Raw genomic sequence first — 26935 nt, 5'->3', positions numbered from 1 at the left:
TAATTTATTTCCTCTAGTGTTTTTATAATATTTTTCCCCGAATATCGAATCCTTCGAATTATAAGGATTTTATGGTATTTGAGGATTTGATTGGCTCATCCATAGTATGAACATAAAAAAAACCTTTGAATTGATGGATTTAGGATCTAAGGACCATGAAACGTTAAAAAATATTTTTTTCCCCGAAGTCGCACCATGGTAACGACTGAAATAAGTAGTATCTCCTTTTAAATATTCCTCAGGATACAACATATTCACCCCCCCCCCCCCCCCCCCCCCCCAAAAAAAAAAAAAAAACACATCGAGGAAATACACAGGCTCGCGTAAGCAACCGCCACGTCTCACACTCACAGAAAATTCGGGTTTGTTGCTGAAAGGGTGGTTCAAAGATCTAACAATATTTTCTTAAATTTAGTAAGGTTATTTTACAAACAGGTTAATACTAAGTAGAATCACCCAAAATTAAATATCTGTTTAAGATCTCTGTAACCAAAATATTTAACTGGATAAGAATAGGAGAATAATGACTTAAAAACTGATAATCACGTTTATAAATTTCTAGATTTTTCGAAAGAATAAGAAATTTTTTTATAATGTGTATTGAAATTAAATAACATTGAGATAATAAACTTAATTTAATCCATTAACTTGTAAAACACATTCCGCCATAGCGCTAATAAACAATTACTCTCAAAAGATTTTTTCCCCCTAAGCAAGTGGGTACTGCAACATAATATGACTTTTTTTAAATACTGAGATAGCTAAAACTCTTTTAAAAAAACAAATACTAATAACATTGTTCTGTCTAAAATAGTAAACACGTTGAGTGAAACCTTCTTACGTTTATTACGTAACTAACATTCACCGTGCAAATCCGTCTCTCACATACTCAGTTTATTTAAGGAACTGATTTCTTTACGCAGGTAAAGAAAAAATAAATCTTCTTCCACGCAACGGCTGCGCTAAACGAATAAATTAATAAGTTATGCTACATACAGGCATGAAGAAAATTAATTTCGCTGATATTTAACAAAACAATGCCTTGTATTGCCAAATTTCAAATCCGCATTGCTGTGTGCTTTTAAATGCTCGGGTAGAAAAAAAATGTTATTTCGACAATCAATAAAAGTCAAACTAGGTATTATCTTAACCATTTTGTTAAGTGATTTGTTTAAAAAGAACGAAAACACACAAAAAAACATCGTTATCAGCTACTTATTTCGTCAAAACGTCATATAATTTTTTTCGACAATTAACGTATTGCACTTCAGGCCTTTTCACCGTTACTTTGAGTAGTGGAATTTACAAACACGGTGTCTAAGTATAAGATGGTTACTGAGGTACCTCAATAGTAGAGGGCGTGTCTTACAGGCTAATGAAGACTGGAAAAAAAACCATATCGTACAAACTGTTAAAATTTATTCATAGAATTCACATGTATTTGATTAACAACAATCTGCGGCAGTAGCAAAGTATTTCATAGGAAAGCGTTTTATGGCACCACACGTATCGATAAAAAAGGGGAATCATGTTGTAATAACTAACAACGCCTTAATGCTAATAAATGGAACACACATTAACACAAGCATGGTGATGACTTGCACAGTCGGCCATACCACAAGGAACACATGTATTGTTCTATTCAAATATATTATAAATTGTGCGAGTTCATGCAAGTAAAAAGCGTAATAGTTGCATATGATTGTATCACAGTTAAAAAAAATGTACTTATTTAATTTATGCAACATATCGTTAAGTCAAACCGTAAAGTTAAATGTGTAACAAGCTTTAATCTCATTATCACAGCACTGCCAGACCCCTAGCCAGCTATAATGTATTCTGGCTAATCTGTTCAGATTAGCTGATGGAATGCACTACCAAAATTTTTTAACATACATTGCACATAACACCTGTATCCCAATTTATTCCACAGACATCTAGAGTGAAACTTTTACAGGATGAGACCCTAGTCCGCAGCGCGTCTGTCTTGCATTTATGCTGGTGATAAATACGTTCGTCAGGAAAAATGACGCTATTAATATTCAAGTGATGTATATGAAGATGGGAGGGAGATGGTCTAAGTCCCTTTAAACTTTGTCTCCGTTTAGCGTGGCCATTCAAACCTTTTAAGAGGGACGCACAAAGCCACAATAGTCTAACTTAAGCACATTTAGACGGAAAGATGTTGGAAATCATAATCTTTGGTGTATCGTAAAAAATATGAATATTCTCTGGCTATAGAATCATGCCCAAAATAAACCAAATGTACTATTTTACAACCTATTGGCTTTTTGCACAATTACAAAATAAATTTAACTAACACTATTCTGTATTTAAAAGCAATATTATTCGTAGAAAAGCTGTCAAATACAAGACAGTAGAAAAACAACAAGGGTACTTCAAAAAATACACACAAGAAAGGCAATACACTAAGAAGTAAAACAATTCCAACTAAACAATTATGTACACTTAACTGTTATAGTAACTATTAAAATAATGTTCTACCCTACCATATAGAAATACAAAATTATTTATTTTCATCCTTACTTGAAGATATGAACACAGTTTGGATATTAAAAATAATAACACAATCTATAAAATCTTGTTAACGTTATTTGAAAACTTAATTTAAAATTTACCTGATAAGGCTGCTATGCTTTTGAGATTTCTCATTTCAGAACAAACATTTAAACTTCGAAAAATCTTGCAATAAAAATATAAATACATAATGTAGCAGAAATAAATTCCTGAGAGCTTATTACAACAAAAATGCCATTAAGAATTTACACTAACAAATAAACTATGAGTAAAGAGCTAGTTACAATAAATTAGCCGATTACAAATATTTGAAGAAATTGTTGGTACATTATAGACATCTACAATAATCACAGTTCCGAAAGTAATAGAGGAGCAATAATCAACCCGTTTAAGATAACACCTTTAATTAATACCTAATCAAAACAGTAAACATTAATTTTCAAATTTAACAATACAATTTTCCTCCTGATAACTAAGCTTACATTTTTGCACCACTCAAAGAAGTGGCATTTTAAGTAATGCTAACATCTTGATAAAATAGAAAAAATAGTTTATTAATACATATATAAAGCAAGGTATACAAATTGGTTATGTGGCCCTTTGAAGACATTCACCATGCTTGCCTAGGATAATTCATTCTAGGCCTATCCAGCACTACAGTCGTTTCAGCCATCTGATAGAGACGTAGGCTCTGCCCCTCTTCCAAAGAGACGCAGACGACGTCGAAGAATCGTCGGAGTCTTCGCTATTGGCTACTTTATGGTGTCTGGATGGCAGCAGAAATACTATCGTCAAGGCCATAATGGCATGCCACGCACTGTGCACGAATTTGTAGTTGTTCCTTGTCTGCAGGAATGTGTAGCAGCTCACACCTACGATGAAAAGCAACACTCCGGGAAGGAAAAACTTGTTGTAGTATTTCTTTTCTGGATAGCAGGATCTCTGTTGGCGACAGCGCCACACCCACTGTTTCAGCAGGATGATCAAGCCGACACCAAAGGGCACAACGAATACCCAAAGCGAGGTGCGATCGTATTCTGTGCCCAGAGCAATGGCTATCGCACCAGCCATATGAGCCAACGACCTCCACAAGGGACTGAGGTCCGCCATTGCTACCAGAGTGACCCAAAGGGCAAGGATAGCTGAGTAGAAGTCACAGAACTGCAACGTGCTCAGCCTGAACAGGCAGAACGAGTAAATGTCCTCGCCAGAGTCGCATGCATGATAGAAAGTTGAGAAGAACATGGTGCAAGCATACACGAGAGCTTCGGTAAAGTACCTCCTCCTTATGGCGAAGTAGATGGATGGTATAAAGATAAGATTACTCAAGGTAAGCAAAAGTACAGCCAACAGGATATCATTAAAAGAGGATACCTTGCTGTCATCTGTGCACCCCCACCCTATGTATCCGTATGAACACACACATGCAGAATAGATAAGTCCACCACTGTTATAGTTGTAGCACCTACCGAAATCACCACAGTTGGTCGCCCCACAAGGGTACGACTCCACTCCAAACGATAAACCCACCACAGACAAACCTTTGCACTCAGTTTCCTCATAACTAACATTATTACTACTGTCGTACAGAGTTACATAACAGAAAGGTTTATACGAAACATACCACATCCCACTTTCAGGATGTGGTATGTGAATCCTGGCTTCCCTAGCCTTCATACTCGTGTTTATCTGCATGTGAGCTACAGATGTCTGATTGATATGATCTAAGCAGAAATTTGGAAATATTGGAATAGACCTAATGTTATAGTCAACACAGGCTACAACGGAAATATTGTATGAACTTCTTGTCAAATTTTTCAGTTCTGGAGTCAGGTTCAGAACTAGGTCCAAACTAACAGTACCGCCGATATCACTGATTGGATGGACGTTGTATGCAAAAACAGTTACTGTATCTGTTGTAATGTTTATAGATGAGGCAGTTTTATCCTCACCAGGCACCATTCGCAAGTAATTAAATGCAAAGAATGCAGAAAAAGATTGCCGCAAGACAGGAACACGACTTTCGGACGACCACTTGCTCATGTAATTTGGCATATCGGCATTCACTGCATTAGATTCTGTATCAAAACTTGAGTTACTACCTAGCACAGAGCGCACACTTGAACTAAAACTTAGAGTAACCGAATATGAGACTACAACTTGGTCATCCTCCTTAATAAAAGAGCTATTTGAGATCTTTATGTAGGCCCACGTGTTTTCAGAAGGAACAAACTGAAGCTTACACAAAGGACTAGTCATGAAGTCCCTACAAGATGATTGAAGAACACTCGAATTTGTGATGACATCTGGCAGTGATTCGCTGCTAGCTGACAGAAACAGTTCCGGACAGCGATCCAAGCCACTCTCTGCAGCATTGTTCTCGCAGCTGGACACAGTGACCAACACCTCACATAACCAGGTTCGAGGAGGCACAGAAAATCTGTGTATAGCATAGCCACCGACATCACTCAGTGTAAGTTCCTGTAAGCTGGAGACTCCTTGGGTTATGTCGACAACGTGGTCATCAATCACGACATCAACACTTGCCTGGATGAGGGCGACGCAGTTTGGAGAAATGCCCTGCTGCAGTATCTGGTCGTTGTTCGGATCGGTGTAGCTGAGGAAGGCGACGGCGAACCAGTCCCCAGGCAGAGGGCACGTGATGTTTATGCCAGCCGACGAGGAGTCGCTGCGGAAATCCAAATCGTACAGAGGAACCCTGCGCGTGTAAAAGTGATCTGGAAAGACGGAACCGTCCGGGTTTATGACCGGGTAACTGCCATGTTTCAGGTACAGGCTGACGTCTCGCGTACGGCAGCGGGTCACCAGACTGGGCGACATACGGTGTTCGGTGGCGTTGAAGATCCAGGAAGCAAGCCGTACATTATGAGGAATCGTGAACTGCAGAATGGTCACATCTCGAAAAGAGCGGTACTCGGTGATCTCTCGTCCAGGCAGTCGTATCAGTGTGACTGGACCCTCGCATCCCACCTCAGTGGACTGTAACGTAGCTATGATGAACAGCACACCCCACAGGAGCTCCATGACGAGCCTGGACCTGTAAGAAAATAATAAGCACGTAAAATATACACAGGCTTAGAGACAAAAACTATATTATAGATTAGTTTTAATAGTTTACATGCCAACGAAAGGCACTGCACGATGTGCAAATATAAAAAGTTCAAAGTGTAAATATTTTTGTAGGTACAAGGAGGTTCGGTTTGTTTTTATTTTGATCGACAATTGTGAAAAGTGCACGAAAGAAATATATTAAAGTAACTGTTTGAATATTGTTAAAAGTAAAGAAATATTTGGTTTTGTGTGCATGTTTTTAAATCTGGTTATGTAAGATAAATTTGCAGCAGAGGATAGCTGTGCTGCATGGGGTTATCTAGTTAGTTGAATCTTGCAAGCGTCAGACTGTTAAAATAAGTCTAACTTTCCACCACAATCACAACATTCAACACAACAAAATACATCAATAGCTTTGGATGCAAACTGACATATATTGGGAATGAAAGCATAACAATTTTATGCCTTGTTAACATAAACAGCTACACTAAATGAAAATATAATTCTTCACACACACACACAAGAATATAATCTTATAAAGTACAATAAATAAGCCATACAAATACAATGCCTAACTCTTACAAATGCCCTTAAGACAAACAATATCTTTATATATATATTTCTTGTGTGCGTGTGTATGTCACTGAACTCCTCCTAGACGGCTGGACCGATTTTGATGAAATTTTGTGTGTGAGTTCACGGGGATTCGAGGATGGTTTAGATTCACAATTGGATATTTTATCTCGATTCTGAGTTAAGAAAAACTAAAAAAAACATACTTTAAAAGCAAAAATTGCAACGCATTATTAGAAGCCATTAAGTTTTGCTATTGTAAGGAACTAAGTAGAGAGTAAGAAAAAAATAAAGATCCTGACAGTTTATAGTGTCGCCATATTTGTTTCAATTTTCAATACCCTTTTTGTATATTACAATTTAAATTGCAGAAAAAAATCATGTTTCATAGCCACACAAATAGTGAGGATGGTTTAGATTCACAATTGGATATTTTATCTCGATTCTGAGTTAAGAAAAACTAAAAAAACACACTTTAAAAGCAAAAATTGTAACGCATTATTAGAAGCCATTAAGTTTTGCTATTGTAAGGAACTAAGTAGAGAGTAAGAAAAAAATAAAGAACCTGACAGTTTATAGTGTCGCCATATTTGTTTCAATTTTCAATACCCTTTTTGTATATTACATTTTAAATTGCAGAAAAAAATCATGTTTCATAGCCACACAAATAGTGAGGATGGTTTAGATTCACAATTGGATATTTTATCTCGATTCTGAGTTAAGAAAAACTAAAAAAACACGCTTTAAAAGCAAAAATTGCAACGCATTATTAGAAGCCATTAAGTTTTGCTATTGTAAGGAACTAACTAGAGAGTAAGAAAAAAATAAAGAACCTGACAGTTTATAGTGTCGCCATATTTGTTTCAATTTTCAATACCCTTTTTGTATATTACAATTTAAATTGCAGAAAAAAAAATCTTGTGTCATAGCCACACAAATAGTGAGGATGGTGTAGATTCACAATTGGATATTTTATCTCGATTCTGAGTTAAGAAAAACTAAAAAAAACATACTTTAAAAGCAAAAATTGCAACGCATTATTAGAAGCCATTAAGTTTTGCTATTGTAAGGAACTAAGTAGAGAGTAAGAAAAAAATAAAGATCCTGACAGTTTATAGTGTCGCCATATTTGTTTCAATTTTCAATACCCTTTTTGTATATTACAATTTAAATTGCAGAAAAAAATCATGTTTCATAGCCACACAAATAGTGAGGATGGTTTAGATTCACAATTGGATATTTTATCTCGATTCTGAGTTAAGAAAAACTAAAAAAACACACTTTAAAAGCAAAAATTGTAACGCATTATTAGAAGCCATTAAGTTTTGCTATTGTAAGGAACTAAGTAGAGAGTAAGAAAAAAATAAAGAACCTGACAGTTTATAGTGTCGCCATATTTGTTTCAATTTTCAATACCCTTTTTGTATATTACAATTTAAATTGCAGAAAAAAAAATCTTGTGTCATAGCCACACAAATAGTGAGGATGGTTTAGATTTACAATTGGATATTTTATCTCGATTCTGAGTTAAGAAAAACTAAAAAAACACGCTTTAAAAGCAAAAATTGCAACGCATTATTAGAAGCCATTAAGTTTTGCTATTGTAAGTAACTAAGTATAAAGTAAGAAAAAAATAAAGATCCTGACAGTTTATAGTGTCGCCATATTTGTTTCAATTTTCAATACCCTTTTTGTATATTACAATTTAAATTGCAGAAATAAATCATGTTTCATAGCCACACAAATAGTGAGTGTGTGTCATTTCTCTATGTCCACGAGGTCTCGCCGCGTCAATTTTCTCCTTGGAGCGAACCCGTCCGCTTAATTAAATAAACAGCTTTTATCGTTGAATGATTTCATGATTTATTTAATGAAAATATGCTCTCATAAAAAAATTAGTTAGATAGACATTCAATAGGTGTCTTTCTCTCACTCTCTCTCTCTCTGAAATGTATGTAGCTTGCTCGCGGGTCAGTAATGCAGACAATCTTTACATTCTAGCTCGAGACAGAAAAAACAGTAAATGTGGTTTACAAAGACATTTTATGAAGTGTCTTCCGGTCATTACATTTGAAAGTAGAAACATATTTACTCAAAATTTAGGTAGTAACATATTTTTATTGCAAAGACTGAAATAGAGGTGAGAAAAACTATCATTTGTGAACATAAGAAAACTACTACAACTGTATCAACTGTTATGTTATAATGTTTAAATTTCTAAATGGTGCAAGATAATACAAAATTCCATGCGGAAAAAGTCGTGGGCAGCAGATACGTATAGTTATAGGTGTGGGGCTATGCATGCTGATTTTTCATATACTGCATGGATGCGAACATGTAAGAATAATCTATCTATCTTACTATAATAAAACAGTACTTTTTCTGTCTGTCTGTTTGTACGCGATTTTGATGAAATTTTGTGTGTGAGTTCACGGGGATTCGAGGATGGTTTAGATTCACAATTGGATATTTTATCTCGATTCTGAGTTAAGAAAAACTAAAAATACACGCTTTAAAAGCAAAAAAACTAAGCATTGTTGCAAATTAGCCTTCATGGCAACGGGCTTTTGCATTGTTGTTGCCTTCTGCGTAACCATGGGAAAGGTTTTTGGTAACGGCAGTGGCGTGCCCAAGAGGAGGGGTATGTATAATGAGAAGATACAAAATGTCCAGCGTAGAAATACTTACTGACATATGTACATTTGGGCAGGACAATGTCTGTCGGGTCCCCTAGAAAGATATATAGAGATATATATGTAGAAAGATATATAGAGATAGAGATATAAATAGAAAGATAGAGAGAGCTATAGAGATATACATAGAGAGATAGAGAATTAGAGAGATAAAGAGAGATGCTTAGTATACGTTTAAAAAATTGATTGAGGCATTGCAACGCATGCCGGGCATTATCTAGTCTATATATATAAAAGAAAGTCGTGTTAGTTACAATATTTATAACTCAAGAACGGCTGAACCGATTAGGCTGAAAATTTGTAGGAACGTAGCTTATAACCAAAAGACGGACATATGATACTTTTACACATGTTTCCTGGGAAAAAAATAGTTTAAAAAAACTAAAAAACACGCTTTATATAGAAAACCAAACTAAAAAAATATAAAATCAAGAAAGTGTATTGTTCACAATAATTATAACCCACTCTCGCTTTTCATTTAATTAAATGTCACTTTTCATTTAATTCTTAAATATCACAAAATTAGTAGACTTTGTTTATATCGGGCCAAAGACAAACTGAAAGAAAAGAGTTCGCACAAAAGCGAAATGGTTTTCTTTACAATGTTCGAACTCTTTTCTTTCAGTTTGTTTTTGGCGCAATATAAACAAAGCCTACTAAATATTGTGAATTTATATAAATTGACGAAAATCTTATTTTGCAAATTTAATAATGGAATAATCTTCTCAAATTATTGTATTGTCATCGGTCCTCGATAAATCTACAAAGTTTTAATGAAATCTGGCCGTTTAAAATGGGTCAAAATCGCACCCAAAGGAGTCGGTTACAAACAAACAAACATACAGGTGAAGCTAATATAAAGCGTGTAAAAAAAGTTTTATAACAAAACGCAACTGAAAGCAAAACGAAACATTTATCAGTCATAACATCAGTCTAGCCGTTCATTTGTGAAAAATGGTATAGCAAAATGCAACTGACGTGGAATAACAAAACACAACTGACGTGGAATAACAAAACACAACTGACAGCTAAACGTAATGTTGTCTATGGTAAAGTATGGTTGAAAATTTGACCATTAACAGAACACAACTGACAGCTCAACGTAATGTTGTCGATGGTTAAGTATGGTTGAAAATTTGACAATGTAAAATTTTAAAGTTGACCGGTTTATGTGTTTTTTCGAGTTTCTATTGGCTTATCGTGCCGATATTATCATTAACAATACCATGCCGCGACCAAGACGATCAAATCTTTCCCGACAAGGCCGTAATGCAACTTGGATTCGAAACATTGCGAATGAAAGGATGAGGAAGAACAAGAAATTGCACGTGGAGAGCGCCGCGTTAGTATGGCTCGACTTCGTGCTTCTCAATCACAAGAGCAAAGCGAGGCAGCCCGTGAAACGGCTCGGTTGGCAATGCGAAATCGTCGAGCAAACCTCAGAGATCAACAACTAGATAATTTTCGACGCACAAGAAGAAATTTATCAAGTTAAGTACTGATTTGAATCGAGCAGCGTTTCGATACGATTGCAGCAATGATTACTGCTTGCATACTAGCGTTCAAATTGGGCCAATGGACGTTGTTTGCGAGTTTTGTGGCGCATTGAAGTTTTCAGGAGAAACGCCAGGATTATGCTGCCTTAGTGGGAAAGTGAAATTGCCATTATTGACTCCGCCACCTGAGCCATTGCATTCATTGCTTCGTGACGAAACACCCGAATCACGACATTTTCTAGCAAACACTCAAAAATACAATAGTTGTTTCCAAATGACCTCATTTGGAGCAGACATTATCGAAGAACGAGGATTTAATCCGACATTCAAGGTATTTATTTATTTTTGTACTTACATACAATACAGTAGAATAATAATACCTATACTATACTTATTCTTATGTATTAGTAGCTTTTACCCGCGGCTTCGCTCGCGTTATGTCCTTAAGTATGAAAGATCATTTCAAAGAAAATGAAATATGGTAATTGTTTTTTTATTGCGTGATTGGAATCATCAGTATTTAAAACTTCTAACATCCAATTTAGCTTAAAAAACTGAAAACATGCTTTATTGAAATATGTTTCACTATTACAAAAATAAAATCATTTTTTATCCTAACATTTTAAAAAGTTCAAAAAAGTTGAGTAATTAGATTCACATAATTTTCACTAAATTACAAAATTCTCTTAAAAGTAAAATATAACCTTCAGCATCAATGTCCAAACAACAATCACCGAAGAAAATAGACACCTAACCTCAAAAATTTAAAAAGTTTAAGTATTGCTTGGCGGTGACAGAAAAATAAAATTGAATAGTAAATTGACCGCCGGTATTATATTATTAAATTAGCGAATTGGTCCTCTGACGGCAGCAACTCCGTGGTATTTTGACGGTGTAGTCCGGCGAGCCACGAATTTTGTAATTTAGTGAAAATTATGTGGATCTAATTACTCAACTTTTTTGAACTTTTTAAAATGTTAGGATTAAAAATGATTTTATTTTTGTAATAGTGAAACATATTTCAATAAAGCATGTTTTCAGTTTTTTAAGCTAAATCGGATGTTAGAAGTTTTAAATACTGATGATTCCAGTCACGCAATAAAAAAAAATTACCATATTTCATTTTCTTTGAAATTATCTTTGATACTTAAGGACATAACGCGAGCGAAGCCGCGGGTAAAAGCTAGTAATCATATAAAACTTGGGCAACAGGAAAAGAGACGGTAATATGGTAAATGCATGTGCAAAGTTGTTTAATATTTATTGGAAAATATGAATTTTAGTAATTACCAAAAAAATTCTCTCTACGATTTTAAGTTCGAAATTATTTAACTTATATACCTAAACCCATAAAGTTTAGTGTAATTTCATAAAATCAGGACTATGTATTCGTAGCTAATGCACTGAGATAAAACGGTGCAGTAAACCTAACACTTAAGAATTAATGAAATAACACACATGATTTTTGAAGTTATGTCCATCACATAGAGCAAACAACAAATGTTCGGTTGAATGTTACCAAAGGAATCAGAGACCAGTACTACTGTAGCTGCAAATGACGAAGATATTACTAATTTCGTTAACAATAACGTCCTTGTGGATTATATTTTATTTTTAAAAAATCTTTTAAAACTCTAGAATTAGATATATTCTATAAAAAATCTTATAGATCTACGATACATAGGTAACTTCATTGTTTAATTAAAATTGTTTACAAAGTCTAATGAACAAATTAAACACGGATACACGGTGGATAACAGGGTTGAACATAAATGTACTCCTTTATGGCTTCTGGGCAAAAGAAGCTTAAAACATTTGCGCTGAATTTGAAGTTCCCACGCACGTCCTACTTACCGCCGCAGTGTGTTTGGTAGGAAACGATTAACTTAAATTAAGTTCTACGTAAATTTAAACACACCTTCACGTCATAAAATACCATAAATTACATTTAAAACATCTGGGAACAATATAAAATATTCAAAAATGTCAAAAAACTCACCAAGAATAAATTTTATAAATAATTCAGTTCATATTAACCCAAATTTAAATGTAATTTCCATAGTTACTAAATGCTTGTTATAAAAAAATACCTATAAATATAAACGTCACCAAGAATGTCATAGAAGTAAGGATGTACTGATAACACTTTTATAACAATACTTTTACTGAAATATGTTTAGAAATGAAATAAAAAGTTATTCCGTAACATCTCATACACTTAAAACGTAAGAAACTGTGTAACTTCTTAAAGTGAAATAATTTTCAAATATTATTCAAGCAAAATTTTGATTTTTTTTTTTATAAATGTATGGATTACACATCACGGCGAATATAATACCCAATTTCCTTAAATTATGTTGATTATTTCTGCACACATTGGATCAACTTTACACGAGACTTCACGTTAAAAAAAATTGTTTTATCTCCGAAATTCCACTGCTCTTTACCTTTCTTTTCAACCAATTTAATGTTTTATGTGTAGGGTTACTCGCCAAAGTAAACGCGATTGTTAAATGCGAACGTACACACATACACCCATACATAAAAAAAACAATGCAGAAAGTTAACAGGTAGGTATCGGCGATGGTCTTTTGTGAAGAACAATGCAATATTTTATTGTGAGGAATAAAAAATTCAAACCGAAATTAGGTAGACAAGACCATAAAATAAATTCTGCGAACAACCGATAAATAAAATTAACTGTCACAAACCCGGAAAACACCTTAATTTCTAATACTTGGTTTCGGAATTCATCATCACCAGTATACAACAGCGACTTTCTTTTTTTCTCTCTCTCTATCTACAGCCGTATTCACTCTTACTGTGGATGACCATACAGCGTCACCCGCGCAAGTCCACGACAACCAAACTGTTGAACACACGACGCCACGTCTGCACTTATCGCCTACTTGCGGCCAACTGCTCGCACGGTTCGGTGACCTTGAGCGAGAGCAGCGGAGCAGCACCGGACAGGAATCATAGTTCGTGGAGGCCAAGCCCTTCACGCTACGCTGCGTTCCGAGAGCGCGAGATCACGTGGTTACTACTAATGCTCAGGGGCGGCTCTAGGGCCGGGAAACACGGACCCCGCTAGAGTTATTTCACTACACCGACGCACTTGTAAAGAAAAATTTTCGTCGTTAAATTGTAGAATCCTATTCATTAAATTACGTTAAAATAATTCATTCTGATTTTAATAACGTTGAATTAATTGTTATTGTTAATATTTTTAGTACTTTCGAAACGTAAATAAGCAAAACTATTGTTTAGAATTTAAGTTCATGGTTGGCTTGAAAACGTTGTTTTAAAGAGTTCTTTTTTTTTTTTTCAATTATTTCTGGAATCCACCTTTTTTTCCTGGGGGCTTCTATAACCACCAAAACGGAAAGAGGAACCTTTGGTGAAGCCACCCTTTCAAATAAAGTAAATTTTCCAGGGCCCCGCAAAGATTAGAGCCACCATGCCGGTAATAAAATCAAAAGACTGCTAAAGACATAAAGCTGCCTGCCTTTACACGTACAAGTTTGGTTCAGTGAACTTGGCTCGCGAGCCAGACTCACCTATGTTTGATAACACACGATACAAACATACTTCGATCTTTGCTCGTAGATTTTAGTATTCTAATTGTGTGTATTTTATATTTAATTTTAATTTCTTTGACATTAAATACACATATTGATAAGCTTCTGCCTATAGTTTACACAGAGGATGGCTATTGCTTTTTAAACCAGTTTACCAATGGACATTAATATTATTGCTACTTGAAAGAAAAAAAACCGCAAAATTGATATTAGGCATATATTATTAAATTTTTAATTTTACTTAAATATTAAACTACACTATCATAACTATTAACAGTTCTGTTATTTTAATTGAATCAGTAGAAAGTCTCTAAATGAGTTTAATGAGTTTGAATATTTTTTTGCCCACGCATGTTAAATTTAATTTATTAAGAATAATTCCTTTTTTTTTTTTTCTGTGCCCAACCAGGTCAGAAGAAATGGAGATGATCGTATAAGATTTTCAATAAATGTGGAACATTCCCAATAATGGCGATTGCTTGAACGGTAAAAATATGGCAATCATCAAACATTGTAATGAAGGCTCGCATTACTGCAACTACAGATCATACCATAGTATAATTTTTATTGAATATGTGGATGTAATCTTGAAATTTATTATGGCCGACGTAGGAGACAACGAGAAAATTCCTGTTGGAGGGGCAACAGAAAAAGAATCAATGTTTTACAGGAACTTGAAGAATGATGAACTTAATTTTTCGAAAAATGAAGACACTGTGAGAATATAAACTCTTATTTCGTTGTAAGTGTGGCTTTTGCGCTTCATAAAAAAAATTAACTGTTGAAACTCTTCCTCCATAATGACCTGACCCACGAGAAATCAGCTATCCAACTATAAACCAGGGTATGAAAAAATCCTGATTTTTTTTTAAAAAATTAAAAAAAATCGGATTTTTGGATTAAAATCAGATTTTTTGGATTAAAATCGTTTTTTTTTATTAAAATACGATTTTTTTAAATTAAAATATACAAAATTGTAATCTGTGTAATATACAGTACATTTTCATGACTGTTTTCATGACGTGACTTTGCTCTGCAGTACAATTAATAACAGATTAATTCATTTTGCAAAGACAACTAGCCTAATTTTCTTTCTTTGAAATAACAACATTTTACATTGCATAATTTTTTAAGGAAACATTAATGAAGTCTCTTTATGAAAATTTTTAGTACAGTAACATAGTTAACATTAGTAAAAAAATATATCTTATAGAAAATAACTACATCATTGAAAATATATCAGCTGCCCGACCCGGCTTCACACGGCTATACTAATGGGAAAAAAAATTAAGCCACATCTCCCATTTAAAGTAATGGTAAATAAAAAAAAATCAGTGAAAATTTATTACCGGAGAGAAAATGAATAGCACCGATGGTTTCCGGACTCGTGCACGCAACGTACAACTGATGTACCCGTACTTCGCTACGGCAGTCTACAGGCAGATCACTCTTGCGCCGATCATTATACATGCCCCTCCATGTGGGTACGCCATTGCCGCGCGATGCCCGTTGCCATGGAGATGCAGAAGGCATGAACAATGGAAAATCCTGTTCTCATGCAGACAAAGGACCCACTGTTGCCTGGTTTTAACCACCCATGGAATCTAATTTTCGGAAAATGTCATCCTGCGTAACATAAGGAACATTACTGTGAAGTTTCAAGTCTGTAAAATATGTATACTTGAATAAAAGGGCAATAAAAAAACAAATTAAACACAGAGAGAGGAAAAAAAACAATAGTTTAGGTTTGCGATTTAAAGTGATAAAAAGTATGAGGGTATTGATTGCTTCGTTGTTAATATCACATGGGTGTTTTTTACTTGTATGGGAAAATTAAGAATGATAAGGCATCTAGTGCATGGCAACAATGTTAATAGGCAATATGAAATAAACTTCTAGAGCCTGCGGCATTGTCAACACACACTTCGTACGTGTACTGCATGTTGTATCTAACCCCCTCCAACATATTTGATTCTAAATTGGACTTTTAGTAAGGATCCCTAATGTTATTGATAATATAATATAGCCTATAGCCTTCCTCGATAAATGTATTATCTAACACCGAAAGAATTTTTCAAATCGGACCAGTGGTTCCTGGGATTAGCGCGTTCAAACAAACAAACTCTTCAGCTTTATAATATTAGTATAGATTTAAATGTAACTTTGTCACTTCTGTCATCCCTTATTGTCTTATAGTCCAATTGTTCTAAATAAAGTAATTTAAACCAAAACCACAAATTCCTTTTTTTCTTCTTCTTAGAATTGCACACATACGATAGTATTCAAAGTAAAACTTCTACATAAAATATTACTTATTTAAAAATTTAAACAAAAATACAAGTTTTGCAGCTTTTTCTGTACCCAGTCGATTTCTTAGTGTTGACTGAACCAAACCAGACATACCAAGGAACTGAAAATTTCCTTCCTACAGTTCTAAAAATAGCATTTGACATTGTTGGAAGACAAACCTGTTGCCAAGGAGATGTATGACACACACACAACACAAACACATGAGGTAGAGGAGAGAAGAGAGAAAATGAGGTGGCATTTAAAGGTACATTCCACCCACCTATATTTAACAAGTGTTTCAAAATAAATAAATACATTGTAGAATAAATTAAGTACTATTCAATTTTCATTCTATCTTTGCAGCAGTCAATTTTTATGTAAGTAGGCATGATTACTTGGTTTTAACAATACAGTATAGGAAATATTAACGATCATATTATCATATTGTAAATTGATTTCAATCACTGATTTAAAAAAAATCACATGATTTAAATCATGATTGAAATCACGATTTAAATCATGCTGATTAAAATCAACATACCCTGCTATAAACTATAATTTTGTATGCGCAGGAAACACGTTTAGTACTTGCAGCATGTTTTTATATATTTCACACTAAAATTAGGTACATGATATGGTGTTGGCTTGTATCGTTCTCCACATCATTTCACAGCGGAGTAATAGAATATGGTACACGTCCGGGATCTAACAGAGGCTTGAGGAAGTGTGGATGAAGCTCCCGGTAAATGCCGAGCTCGACTCGCTCTCCCCTCAAGCATACGATACATTGACGAGCCAGTAGCGAGCCGAGCTCCACCAACGGCTCTGATCGACTGATGGTCAGTTGCACCATTCTGCTCTTCGATCGGCGATCCAATGATCTTAGCCCAAGAATGATCTACGGATCATTCTTCTAAACGTTGCGTCCACACAAACTGGGACTACAAAATCTTTGTTTGCGTGAACCGAACTTCATACATTTCCAATTCTGTGACAACAGGCAGCAGCAGTATCGGAGGAATGTTAGGTTCATTTCTATTAGTGGGCTGGAACGATATGAATTCGCTACAATCGATTGTGACACGGCGAACAAATGGTTGATGCGACTGCCATAAGATGGCAGCACATATATAGTCGTTGCCTCATCTTTTGAATTTTAATATCAACTGAACACACATATTGTATATACAAAACGAAGTCGTTGGATATATGAATAGGTTTGGACTAAGCAAAGCTTTTATTAGTATGGAAAGTAATCATGACGAAATAAAAAAATAATAAGACATTAAAATAAAATAACAAACATTTCAAACATTACAATAAGGGCATTTCTCATAAGAAGAAGTTGTAACACTAGAAGAAGTAAACTTGTTGATACTTTTTAAATAATACTCTAATATTTACGTTTGGTTAAATTAACGTGTATAACATGCCGTGAAAATGCCGGCCATGCCTGCTCGCGCAGTGTCGATCCGAGTCGGTTCATATCGATATTCCCAATGATCTTCGCTCTGCGCTCAAAAAACAATGGTGCAACAGAAAATGTGGTCAAAGGATGGTTAAACCAGCTTACGGCTTGAGATCACGCCTGAACTCTAATCGTGCTACTGGCCATGAGTTGAGCTCGACTCGTCCACACAGTGGAGATTCGATTTTTTTTTTCCTAACCTAACTAAAACTAAGTGTATTTTGGAGGGGTCCGGATTAGGGAGGGACCTAGGTGCGTCTCAGGCCGAAGCCTATACGCCTAGTCATGCTGGGATTAGCCATGCAGGGAGAGGGTCGCATGCATCATGTGCTAGGAGGGGATCGGCCAGCCATGGCAGCGATTGGCCCCATGACTAACTCCCCTCACTCTTAAATCTAGACTATAACTAGAGATAGGTTGGGCCCAGGTAAAACCTGCATAGACACAGGGAAAACCCTGGGCACATTCATGCGGGATGCAAATTGGCATGCATTACGTGTAGGAATTTACAGGAGATAGAGGATGGTCTGGATGAAGTGTTGGACAGAGTAGAAAAGAGTCTACAATGCGGGGGTTGGGCACTTGGACTCGTGGTCCGCAGTGGAGATTCCCCCATTCTTCGAATGCCGAGCCGAGACGAGCTGAGCCGAGACAAACCGAGCCGGTCTCGAGAACTAAGCTGGTACACGTACCTTTATGAGCCGCTTTAGATTTATTGGTCCACAATCATTTGCGAAAATATCAGCAGCTCGCCGCTCGCTCGTGCAACTTTGCGGTCGGAATAATAATAATATTAATAAAAGAACATTTTACGAGAATGCATATAGTGTCACGATGTTAAGACCTACCACAACCAAGCTTTTATTTAGTAACGATCACCTAGACGTGCAAAAACCCACCATACAGGGAAATAAAATTAATTAAACAAATGTTGCTGTCCATTTCAATAATAGTAATCACATCTTGTTATAACTACATAGATAACATGTCACTCAACAAATAAAATAAATGTGAAATGTAGATGTAGACCTGACGGCAGTACTCACTACGTAATACTGTGTCACACCAATAACTCCAGTTCGTTTAGCGCCAAGAGGGCACGAGCAAGAGATTCTACAACTGAAACCGTGTAGCCAACACAAGCCACGAACACAACTGCGGCTCGTTATCTTCCGGGCGAAAAGGCTTGCGAGCGATAATCTTCGTGCGCAGGCGATAACTGCAATGACTGGCCTGCTTATCGCTCCAAATACAAACATTTATCCCGTGTTTCCTAATTAGTTGAACGGGGGCGTTGTCGCGGCGGCCGGCGAATTGTCTAATTAACCTTCGCGGGCAGGACACGAACGCGTAAATTGTTACCTAATGGGCAACAGAGTCGAGTGACCCGGAAGGTCTATCGAAGCTGTTAATTAGTGAAAACGTTTTCGTTTTGTCGGGGGGAATAAAAAAATTTTTATTTTCGAAACTTACTATTTCGCTTGAAAAAAAAAAAACCAGTAGATATCAATAAACAAAACATGAAAATAAAAGTTTGCAATTGTTTCCGTCAGATTACTCTGACAGTGTGACATTTATACCTCCAGATAGTACGTCAAAGATGGGACCATGCGAAAAACACAAAACTCAGTTCATATCATCATTAGCATTTAGTTATATGATGTCTACAAATACATGGACATTAATTTCATTTCATTTTCAGGAAAATTTAGTGTGAACTTTAATAAAATCAGAGGGTGATTTTTTTATACGTACATAAATATCAAAACAAAAAAGGAGCAAATGCAATACAAAATAGGTCTATTTCTTGCAGTAACGTACCGATTTTTGTGGCGGAAAGCTAAAACACGATTCAAGTTGACAACCTCCAACTATTTTTATATTTAAATTGGGGTTATAAACTTAAGTAGGACGTCAATAACACAAAAAAATTAAAAAATTAAAGTTTCATAACTTCCAGCACTACGACTGTTTATTTCGGGATATTATCGTTTTTCCCTTGATCAGCCCTCCAGTTGCCTTACTTTATCGTGAAATTTGTGACATGTATACAAACTGTTAGCTAAGCGAGGTAGTGTAGTAAATACGAAAAAAGCATGCTTTCGGTAAAAATATCAGTTCGGCCATTCTTATTAAGGTTTATTTACTGTTTTCCGAACTCACTTTAAGGGCTAAGGTCGATGCCTGTCCCAATATACTTGGTCCGTGTCATTCTCTTACAGCCTCTAATGAAACAAAACGCTTTATATCCAATCAAGATGTCCCATCAAAACCCACAAATACAATTCCGTGACTCTTCCAAGTTTTTCACAATTTTCCGCTGATCAAAACGTGTAATATTTTATATTTAAAGAAAATAACATATCATAATTCATCAGTACTTCCTAAACCGACAGTTACAATGTAATTCTTTTGTACAGAGTTAAAAAATCTCCTAAGAACTATGCACTAAGTGATGTTTCTTACATCACACTCCAAGGCACCATCACAAAATTTGGCTTCACATGCTCTAAAATAAGTCTCTGCTAAAAAAAATTAATAAATAACCTTGGCACACCAGCTTACGTAACTTTGCAACATAACAAAAAGAAGTGACCCAAGTACAATTTTCTTAACACAACTAATGAATTAGTGACATAGACTCATTTAGACTCTTAAACTTACAAATATGTATCTAGCTATCCCCTGATTTTTGAAGATTTTCAAATACCCTGCTTTTTTTCCCCCTGTTATCGCATACGGTAGACACTCTGGAAAGCACCATGTTACATTTAAAAAAAAAAAGAATTTCAGAACATCAAGCACGAAAAAAAAAAAATAAAAAAGGGAGGAACAGACGAAAAGTGATCCTGGCTATTCCTCCCCTTTCCAAGGGTAGAACGATACCCCACTGGAAACCCAAAACCCACTCGATCCAGAGATGTAACTAGACTAGTTCCACATGGGGTAAGAACTCGTCTTGGCACCTCCCCCCCCCCTTTTTTTTTTCGAACTAACCAAACCAAACCATTTCCCAACAACACCTCATATCACCACTACATATTAATTTCACGATTCCAAATATTTTTTTATTCAACTTAGATGGAAAATAAATAGATTTATTTGCAGCCACTTCATTTTTAATAGATCGCAAGTTGAATAGTACGTAAAGAATATAAGGTTTTTTAAAATATTTTACGATAAGCGAAAGCATGTTTGCATTTCAAATACAAATAATTCATGTTCACCTGCCCTCCATCATATTTTTTTTTTTTTGTGTTCGTAACACTACGATATTCAAGTAAATATGAATAGTTAAAAATTACTCTGCCAGTTTAGCCCCCTTTCTCCACTGACCACCACAATAACATAAAATGCGGCGCCCGGGGCACAGGTTCAATATCTCGCCTCGCCAACCCCCCCCCCCCCCCCTCCACCAACATATTGTTACGTCCCTAACCCGCGCACGGATTGGGAACGCGATGGCGGACGGACTAACGGAATAGCAAGTCCAGGGAATAAGGTAAACGAATGAATCGGTGTGTAGAACGGTGGAAGGGGAGAGGGAGGGAGCCGGTGATTGACAAGCTGTTCGAGGGCACGGGTTTGATTAAATTACGGCACGCCTGCAATAACGCGATCCAGAGCTCGCCCGAGGAAGACCAAGTAAGGGAATGGATTTGTGAATAATGCAGGTTGTGTGGGATAGTAAACGCAAGGGGGGGGGGGGGGAGGGAATTATGCAGGCAATCGCGCACCGCACATTGTTCTGTGCGTCAACGCACGCTCCTGCAACAATAATGGGGCTGCAGTTACAGGAGCTGGCAGTTATCGTGGATGACGATGGTGACGCAATGATGGAATGATATTAAATTGCAAGCAGGAAATATCACTACACAGGCAACCCTCCGAATCATAATACATTTCTGCGCAGTAACCTGTTTTGCGTTTGAACTCTTGCGACAACTGCATCACAGCAGAAAAAAAAAAAATCTGCAGTTATGTTTGATAACAAAAAGCCGGTAATAATTTACATCGATCATTGCTAATGACACATAAATTATTTATTCAGAAACGTAGTATCCCACAGCCATTGTGAATCTGGCCGGTGTGGTATTCCACACAACGGAGATCCAGTCATCATCTTGTAGGCCTACACTGCAACGACTCGAGATAAACAAAAAAATTCTTTTTCCTACATTAATACTTTTATTTTATTGTATGAGCGTTTTGCACATGTCCTGCAATTGTACCCAACGTTTTGACGTTTGTTTGAGATACAACTTATGTACATATATATACACGTTTACCTTTCTTTGAGTGACAAATCAAATTTTAAAAGGGATTAATTTCATATTTTCATTGTGGTTAGTTACAGTGCAGTTATTTCTACTTTTGGCAGTATTGAACCGAATTTTGGTGAATCAGAAATGAAAGTTGTTCAAATATAATGCCACTGAAACTATATTTTTGTAGATGGGTATGTTGGTCGAATTCCTATAATTATTTTTTGGAATGGCAACAACAATAACTCTTTTACAAGCGGAACGTAAACATTTATAGCAGACTTTTCAACGAGAAGAGAGAATGACGGAGAGCTATGACGCAGAAAATTTTCCCCTGCCTTTTTTTCTTCCAAAGGAATTCTTGCGAGAAACGTCCTTGGAATCGTTTCGTCATCTTCCAGATGGAAGCATTATTATCTCCTTCCCCTTTTCACTGAAACTACTCGCCGAGTCAAGCAAGTAAACATCCCACAGTGATGGCACATCGTAAGATATATATATATATAATGTTAAGGAACTCATGCAATTATATTGAACCACCATAAAATAGAGAACAATTCAATATTTCACTTAAGTTGTTTTGTGTCGGGAAGTTGTATCACTAGTTTCAATCTGTAAAAATAGGGTAGAAAACCTGAATAGTTAGTTATGTCGACATTGGAGTGACATTTAGGCCGGAAAGAACTAATTTGGTAGGTTAATTAATTAAGAAAAGAGAAATAATTTTGGTAGATATCCATAACAATTGTTTCCCATAGTCACAGTTGACAAATTCAAATCAAGTTTTCACTGTATATTTTCATTGAAATCAAATAATGGTGCGTTTGCGCACCCGGAAACACCTTGCTCGGAATTCTATATTTCGGCACATTCTATAATTCGGTACCAATCGAGCCGCTCGCGTTTGGATTTTTAATGAATGGATTCCTAACTTACAGATTGCAACACTGCGTTGCTGGTGTGTTTAGTTCGCCCAGACTTCTTCCTTACTATCGATTGTCATTTCAGTACAGTGTTTCCTGTTCTCTAGTGGGTTACATTTCACATTTGGTATTCCCGCTAGGGACCAGAGTGCTAAGTTCGACGCTAACTGGAACTTAAGGCACGTTGTGGCCTCTAATACCAAGGCTTTCTTCGCTTCGTACATAGGAGAACAATGAGAGCTCAGTGGTAAACATAATTCTTTATTGCGACAAAATAAAGACCTTAGAGAGCTTTCAATATTTTGTACTGTTTGGTTCAAGCCTGAAAATAAATCAGAAAAAAAAAACTTATTAGCCATTCTAAAATTACCATTTAAAAACTAAATACGGAAAAAAACTACTAATCTGCCCTCAGCGTATATATAATTTTTTTTTTTCTTATAGGCACCACTCTGATATATTAAGCAGTTTTTTTTAAATAGCGTGGTTTTGTGCTCAGGTAGGCGGCGCAGGTACAACTATGTCGACGTTCGCTAACCCCGGCGTGGCGGTGATCGCGAAAGTGCTGAACTGAAGACAAATTCACTGCGCTTGGTCGCCACGGCTCTGAAGCGACACACGCACCATGAAAATGGCGTGATGTATGCCTCGGCGTGCTGGTGGCGCGGGACCGCGACTAATCTCGCCGAGAGCGCGCGCGCCAAACCGCAGGCGAGCGGTCGTCGGTTGACGGCCTTCCGCGACATTTCACGGGGCCGCCCGGCTGGGCGCACGCGGCGGGTGATGTGGTCGGCACTCGACTCGCGCAACACACGCCTCACGGCCTCTGCGCGCCGGGCACCGAACTGGCGCGCAGCACTTCGCGTCGTTGACGTGCTTCCCATGAGACTTCAAGCGGTGACCCAATAAATTAATAACTTCAAACGTCCGTCAAAACATCAGTTATTAGCCCTTTTTTTTCCTGTCCAAAAAAGAAATGTCGGAGAAGAAACCATGAAACGAAACTAGTATTGGCAAGAGCAATGTCTCTTAAATTTCATTCGTAGCCATTCTTGAGCGTCTATAAATGGCGTGTTTAAAAACGCCGATGGACGGCCAAGCCAAGCTGCCACCTTAAAGTGCATGCCTACAAGTAGTGTATAGTAATAAGTTCTTTGACTGAGTTCTGGGCAAGGAACTGAGAAGCCAGCAGAAATCTGACATCACGGTGGCCATCTTGGATGTCATTGATCTTTGACATTTAACTTAAAACTTAGACCTCAGTCGCCATCTTGGTTTCCGCCATCTTGACACTGAGTGCCTTAATAATGTTCGTTGAATTTTCGTTACGGTAGAACCTTCCGCTATGTTAGATTCTGAAATCACGTCCGCCATTTTGGATCTGACATGACAGCCACTTTTTTAGATTCTGATGTCAAATCTGCCATCTTGTTTTCGTCTGCTGGAGGCCGCTATCTTGTAACATGTCATCGTCACCACCTTTATTTTTGCTCTGCTGAAGACCACCATCTTGGACAATGCCATAATTGTGTCTGCTATTTGTTCCTAGAGAGCACCAGCATCGGTCCGTCTCATGCATGTAAAATCGGTGTTCCATTACTACCAATGATTTATGGCCCTTATCGAAATATTATTTAATTTTTATACTAAATACATAGAAAGCGAGGTGATTCGAACCATGACAACCCGTACCTCTGGGTTGGAAAACATTCGCCTTTGACCATATGGTCATCGAGACATTCACCAGACCAAGAATGAAATAACGTAAGTATATAAAAATATAGCACACACATATCCGGACATGTAATTTTTTTAATTTGAAGAAATAATAGCATCACCTGCGAGAAGACATTGTCATCTTTATTTTCAATACTTGCTACTAGAAGCGCTAGTACCATGTAGTGCACACATCGTCTGCTAGAGCACACTGACACATTTTTGTTTTCAATACTCGACAAACGGAGCGCTAGCGTATCCAACTGCTAAAGGGCGCTGTCACCATATTGGTTTGAATTTTACCTGCTAGAGTGCAGAAGTATTAATAACGATGGCTTCCGCCATCTTGTCGCTCATCTTAGTAATTATCTTGAAAACCTGTTATTTTAAACATAAAAATTCGGGAAATAATTCCAAAATTCATCAAAAAATCTCCTATTAATGTACTGGATGACTCGATTTATTTAAGTCTTTGGTTTGATCCCTGTGTGATGCAAAAAAAATAATTTCAGGTAACAAATACTTATTCAATTATATATGGCAACAATCCTATAAGTGACGTAAATTTATCTTCTTGTCTCTAATAAAACGCTGATTACATAATGGTTGCCATATTAAAAATCTGTAATTATTAACCTGGAAATTCTGAAAAAATTTAAAACATATTTAAAAAGTTATTTATTAACTGATTGATTCAAACGATTAAAGTTCAAGTTCCATTATTGTTCATTACTAAGAGTAATTAAAGATAAAAATAATTTGTAAAAACTTTCACGTATTACCTTTGTTCGAGTTTATTAATTAAACTCACGACGAGCTAGGACTCTTACACGAAACAGCTGTTTGACAAAATAAATGTTACTCGATATCACTTTGCCTACCATGGAGGCGTCATTCAGCGAAACTTATGATTAGTAGAGTGACATCAACAAGCATATAGACTAAGTATCTCCGAACCACGAGGCCTTCTTCGTCCATACAAGATATGCAATATTTCCAATTAAAAACCAATTTAAAATGTATGAACCATGCGAAAATGAATTAACAGACATTCATTTTTAGATATTTATAATAAATTTCAAAACAAATATGACTTATTTTAAGCAAACAAGACAAGAGTCTCTGAACAGTCAGAACAAAAGTATGTATATAATCTGCAGTGTGACCATAAAAGAAGATCCCAGTTTCAATGGCATAATAAAACAGTTTAATTTAGACTATTTACAACAAATCATACATCAAATTGAAGGTAAACTAACCTTGTTTTTATTTAATGTTAAATATGTGCACCTTTAGTTATACGGCACGCATCTAATCTAAAGTCTAATTCTTCCCACACTTTCGTTAACACGTCTGGAGTAATGGAAGCAATGGCCTGTTCAATGTGTGTCTCCACTGTGGCGAATCATTAGGTAGCGGCGGAAATAGACACTATCTTTTATAAAGCCCCAAAGGAAATAAAATCCCATTGCCTTATGTAAAGTGAACGTGGAGGCCAGCGAAAAACAACTCTGTAGTCTCGACCATTACAACTAATCCAACGGCCAGGGACTTTGACGATCAACCACTCTCGTACCAAGAGATTCCAATGGGGAGGGCTGAAATTACAGTTTCACTCCTAGCAAATTGCAGAACACTAATGCTTTATGCACAGGAGTAGTCAATTTGCGTACGTGGTGCTGCAAGCGATACTCGCGCATGTGCTTATCTAAAACAGATTGTGTTACTCTTTAATAGTGACCTAGAACCAAACTCTACAACGCTTACATTTAATACTACTGTATTACATGCATGATTTAAACTTATTATAGGACCAAGAATCCCTGAAAAATGCTTTACGCTTCCTAGAAGACCAAGATGTAGTGACCATTAAATAATCAGTCCTGACTACAGACTTGACTACACAAATTAAAAAAAAAGGAAGCACATTTAGAAGCACATTTAAAATGACGCACATTTAAAAGAACATTAATAAAGGCAGCACATTTGAAAGCACATTCCACTCGATAGTATATAGTAGCTAGCATATGTTTGCCAGAATACGAAAGGATACGATAGGATCCCACGATATAGTTCCAATTGCTACAACTGTATTAGGCTACAAATTATTTAATTACATTTTGCTCGAACTGACCCCGATGGTCGGAATGACTATTATTACTCTCCATTTTCATAGTTGATAGTTACGATGATAGTGACAGTGACTTTGAGGCTGGCGGTAAAACAGAAGACCAGATATCTTAAAAATATAAATAAAATACCTGGTAGGAAGATGACAGCAGCGCAAGAGCTAGATTACACACTATAGGAAGATCCTGACT

At 36.3% G+C, this 26935-nt stretch overlaps 1 protein-coding gene across 6 annotated transcripts in view; it reads right to left on the bottom strand.

The window, feature by feature from the left end:
* LOC134530710 (post-GPI attachment to proteins factor 6) overlaps nucleotides 1-26935 on the bottom strand; it is a 205890-nt gene that overhangs the window by 107598 nt on the left and 71357 nt on the right. For 2 of the 6 annotated variants that reach the window (XM_063365809.1, XM_063365807.1), the window contains exon 2: nucleotides 1403-5596. The exons of 2 other annotated variants lie outside the window; for them this stretch is intronic. In XM_063365809.1, the coding sequence (XP_063221879.1) occupies nucleotides 3193-5583 (2391 nt within the window). In that variant the 5' untranslated portion in view covers nucleotides 5584-5596 and the 3' untranslated portion in view covers nucleotides 1403-3192. Of the gene's footprint in view, nucleotides 1-1402; nucleotides 5597-13194; nucleotides 13291-18756; nucleotides 18932-26935 lie in introns of those variants that run through there. 2 more of the 6 variants (XM_063365810.1, XM_063365811.1) reach the window with 2 other exon arrangements.

The sequence above is a fragment of the Bacillus rossius genome, chromosome 3, assembly GCF_032445375.1.
Source record: "Bacillus rossius redtenbacheri isolate Brsri chromosome 3, Brsri_v3, whole genome shotgun sequence".
Classification (NCBI taxonomy): domain Eukaryota; kingdom Metazoa; phylum Arthropoda; class Insecta; order Phasmatodea; family Bacillidae; genus Bacillus; species Bacillus rossius.
Note: the sequence above shows the minus strand (reverse complement) of the source record. Positions and strands in the feature narration are given on the sequence as shown.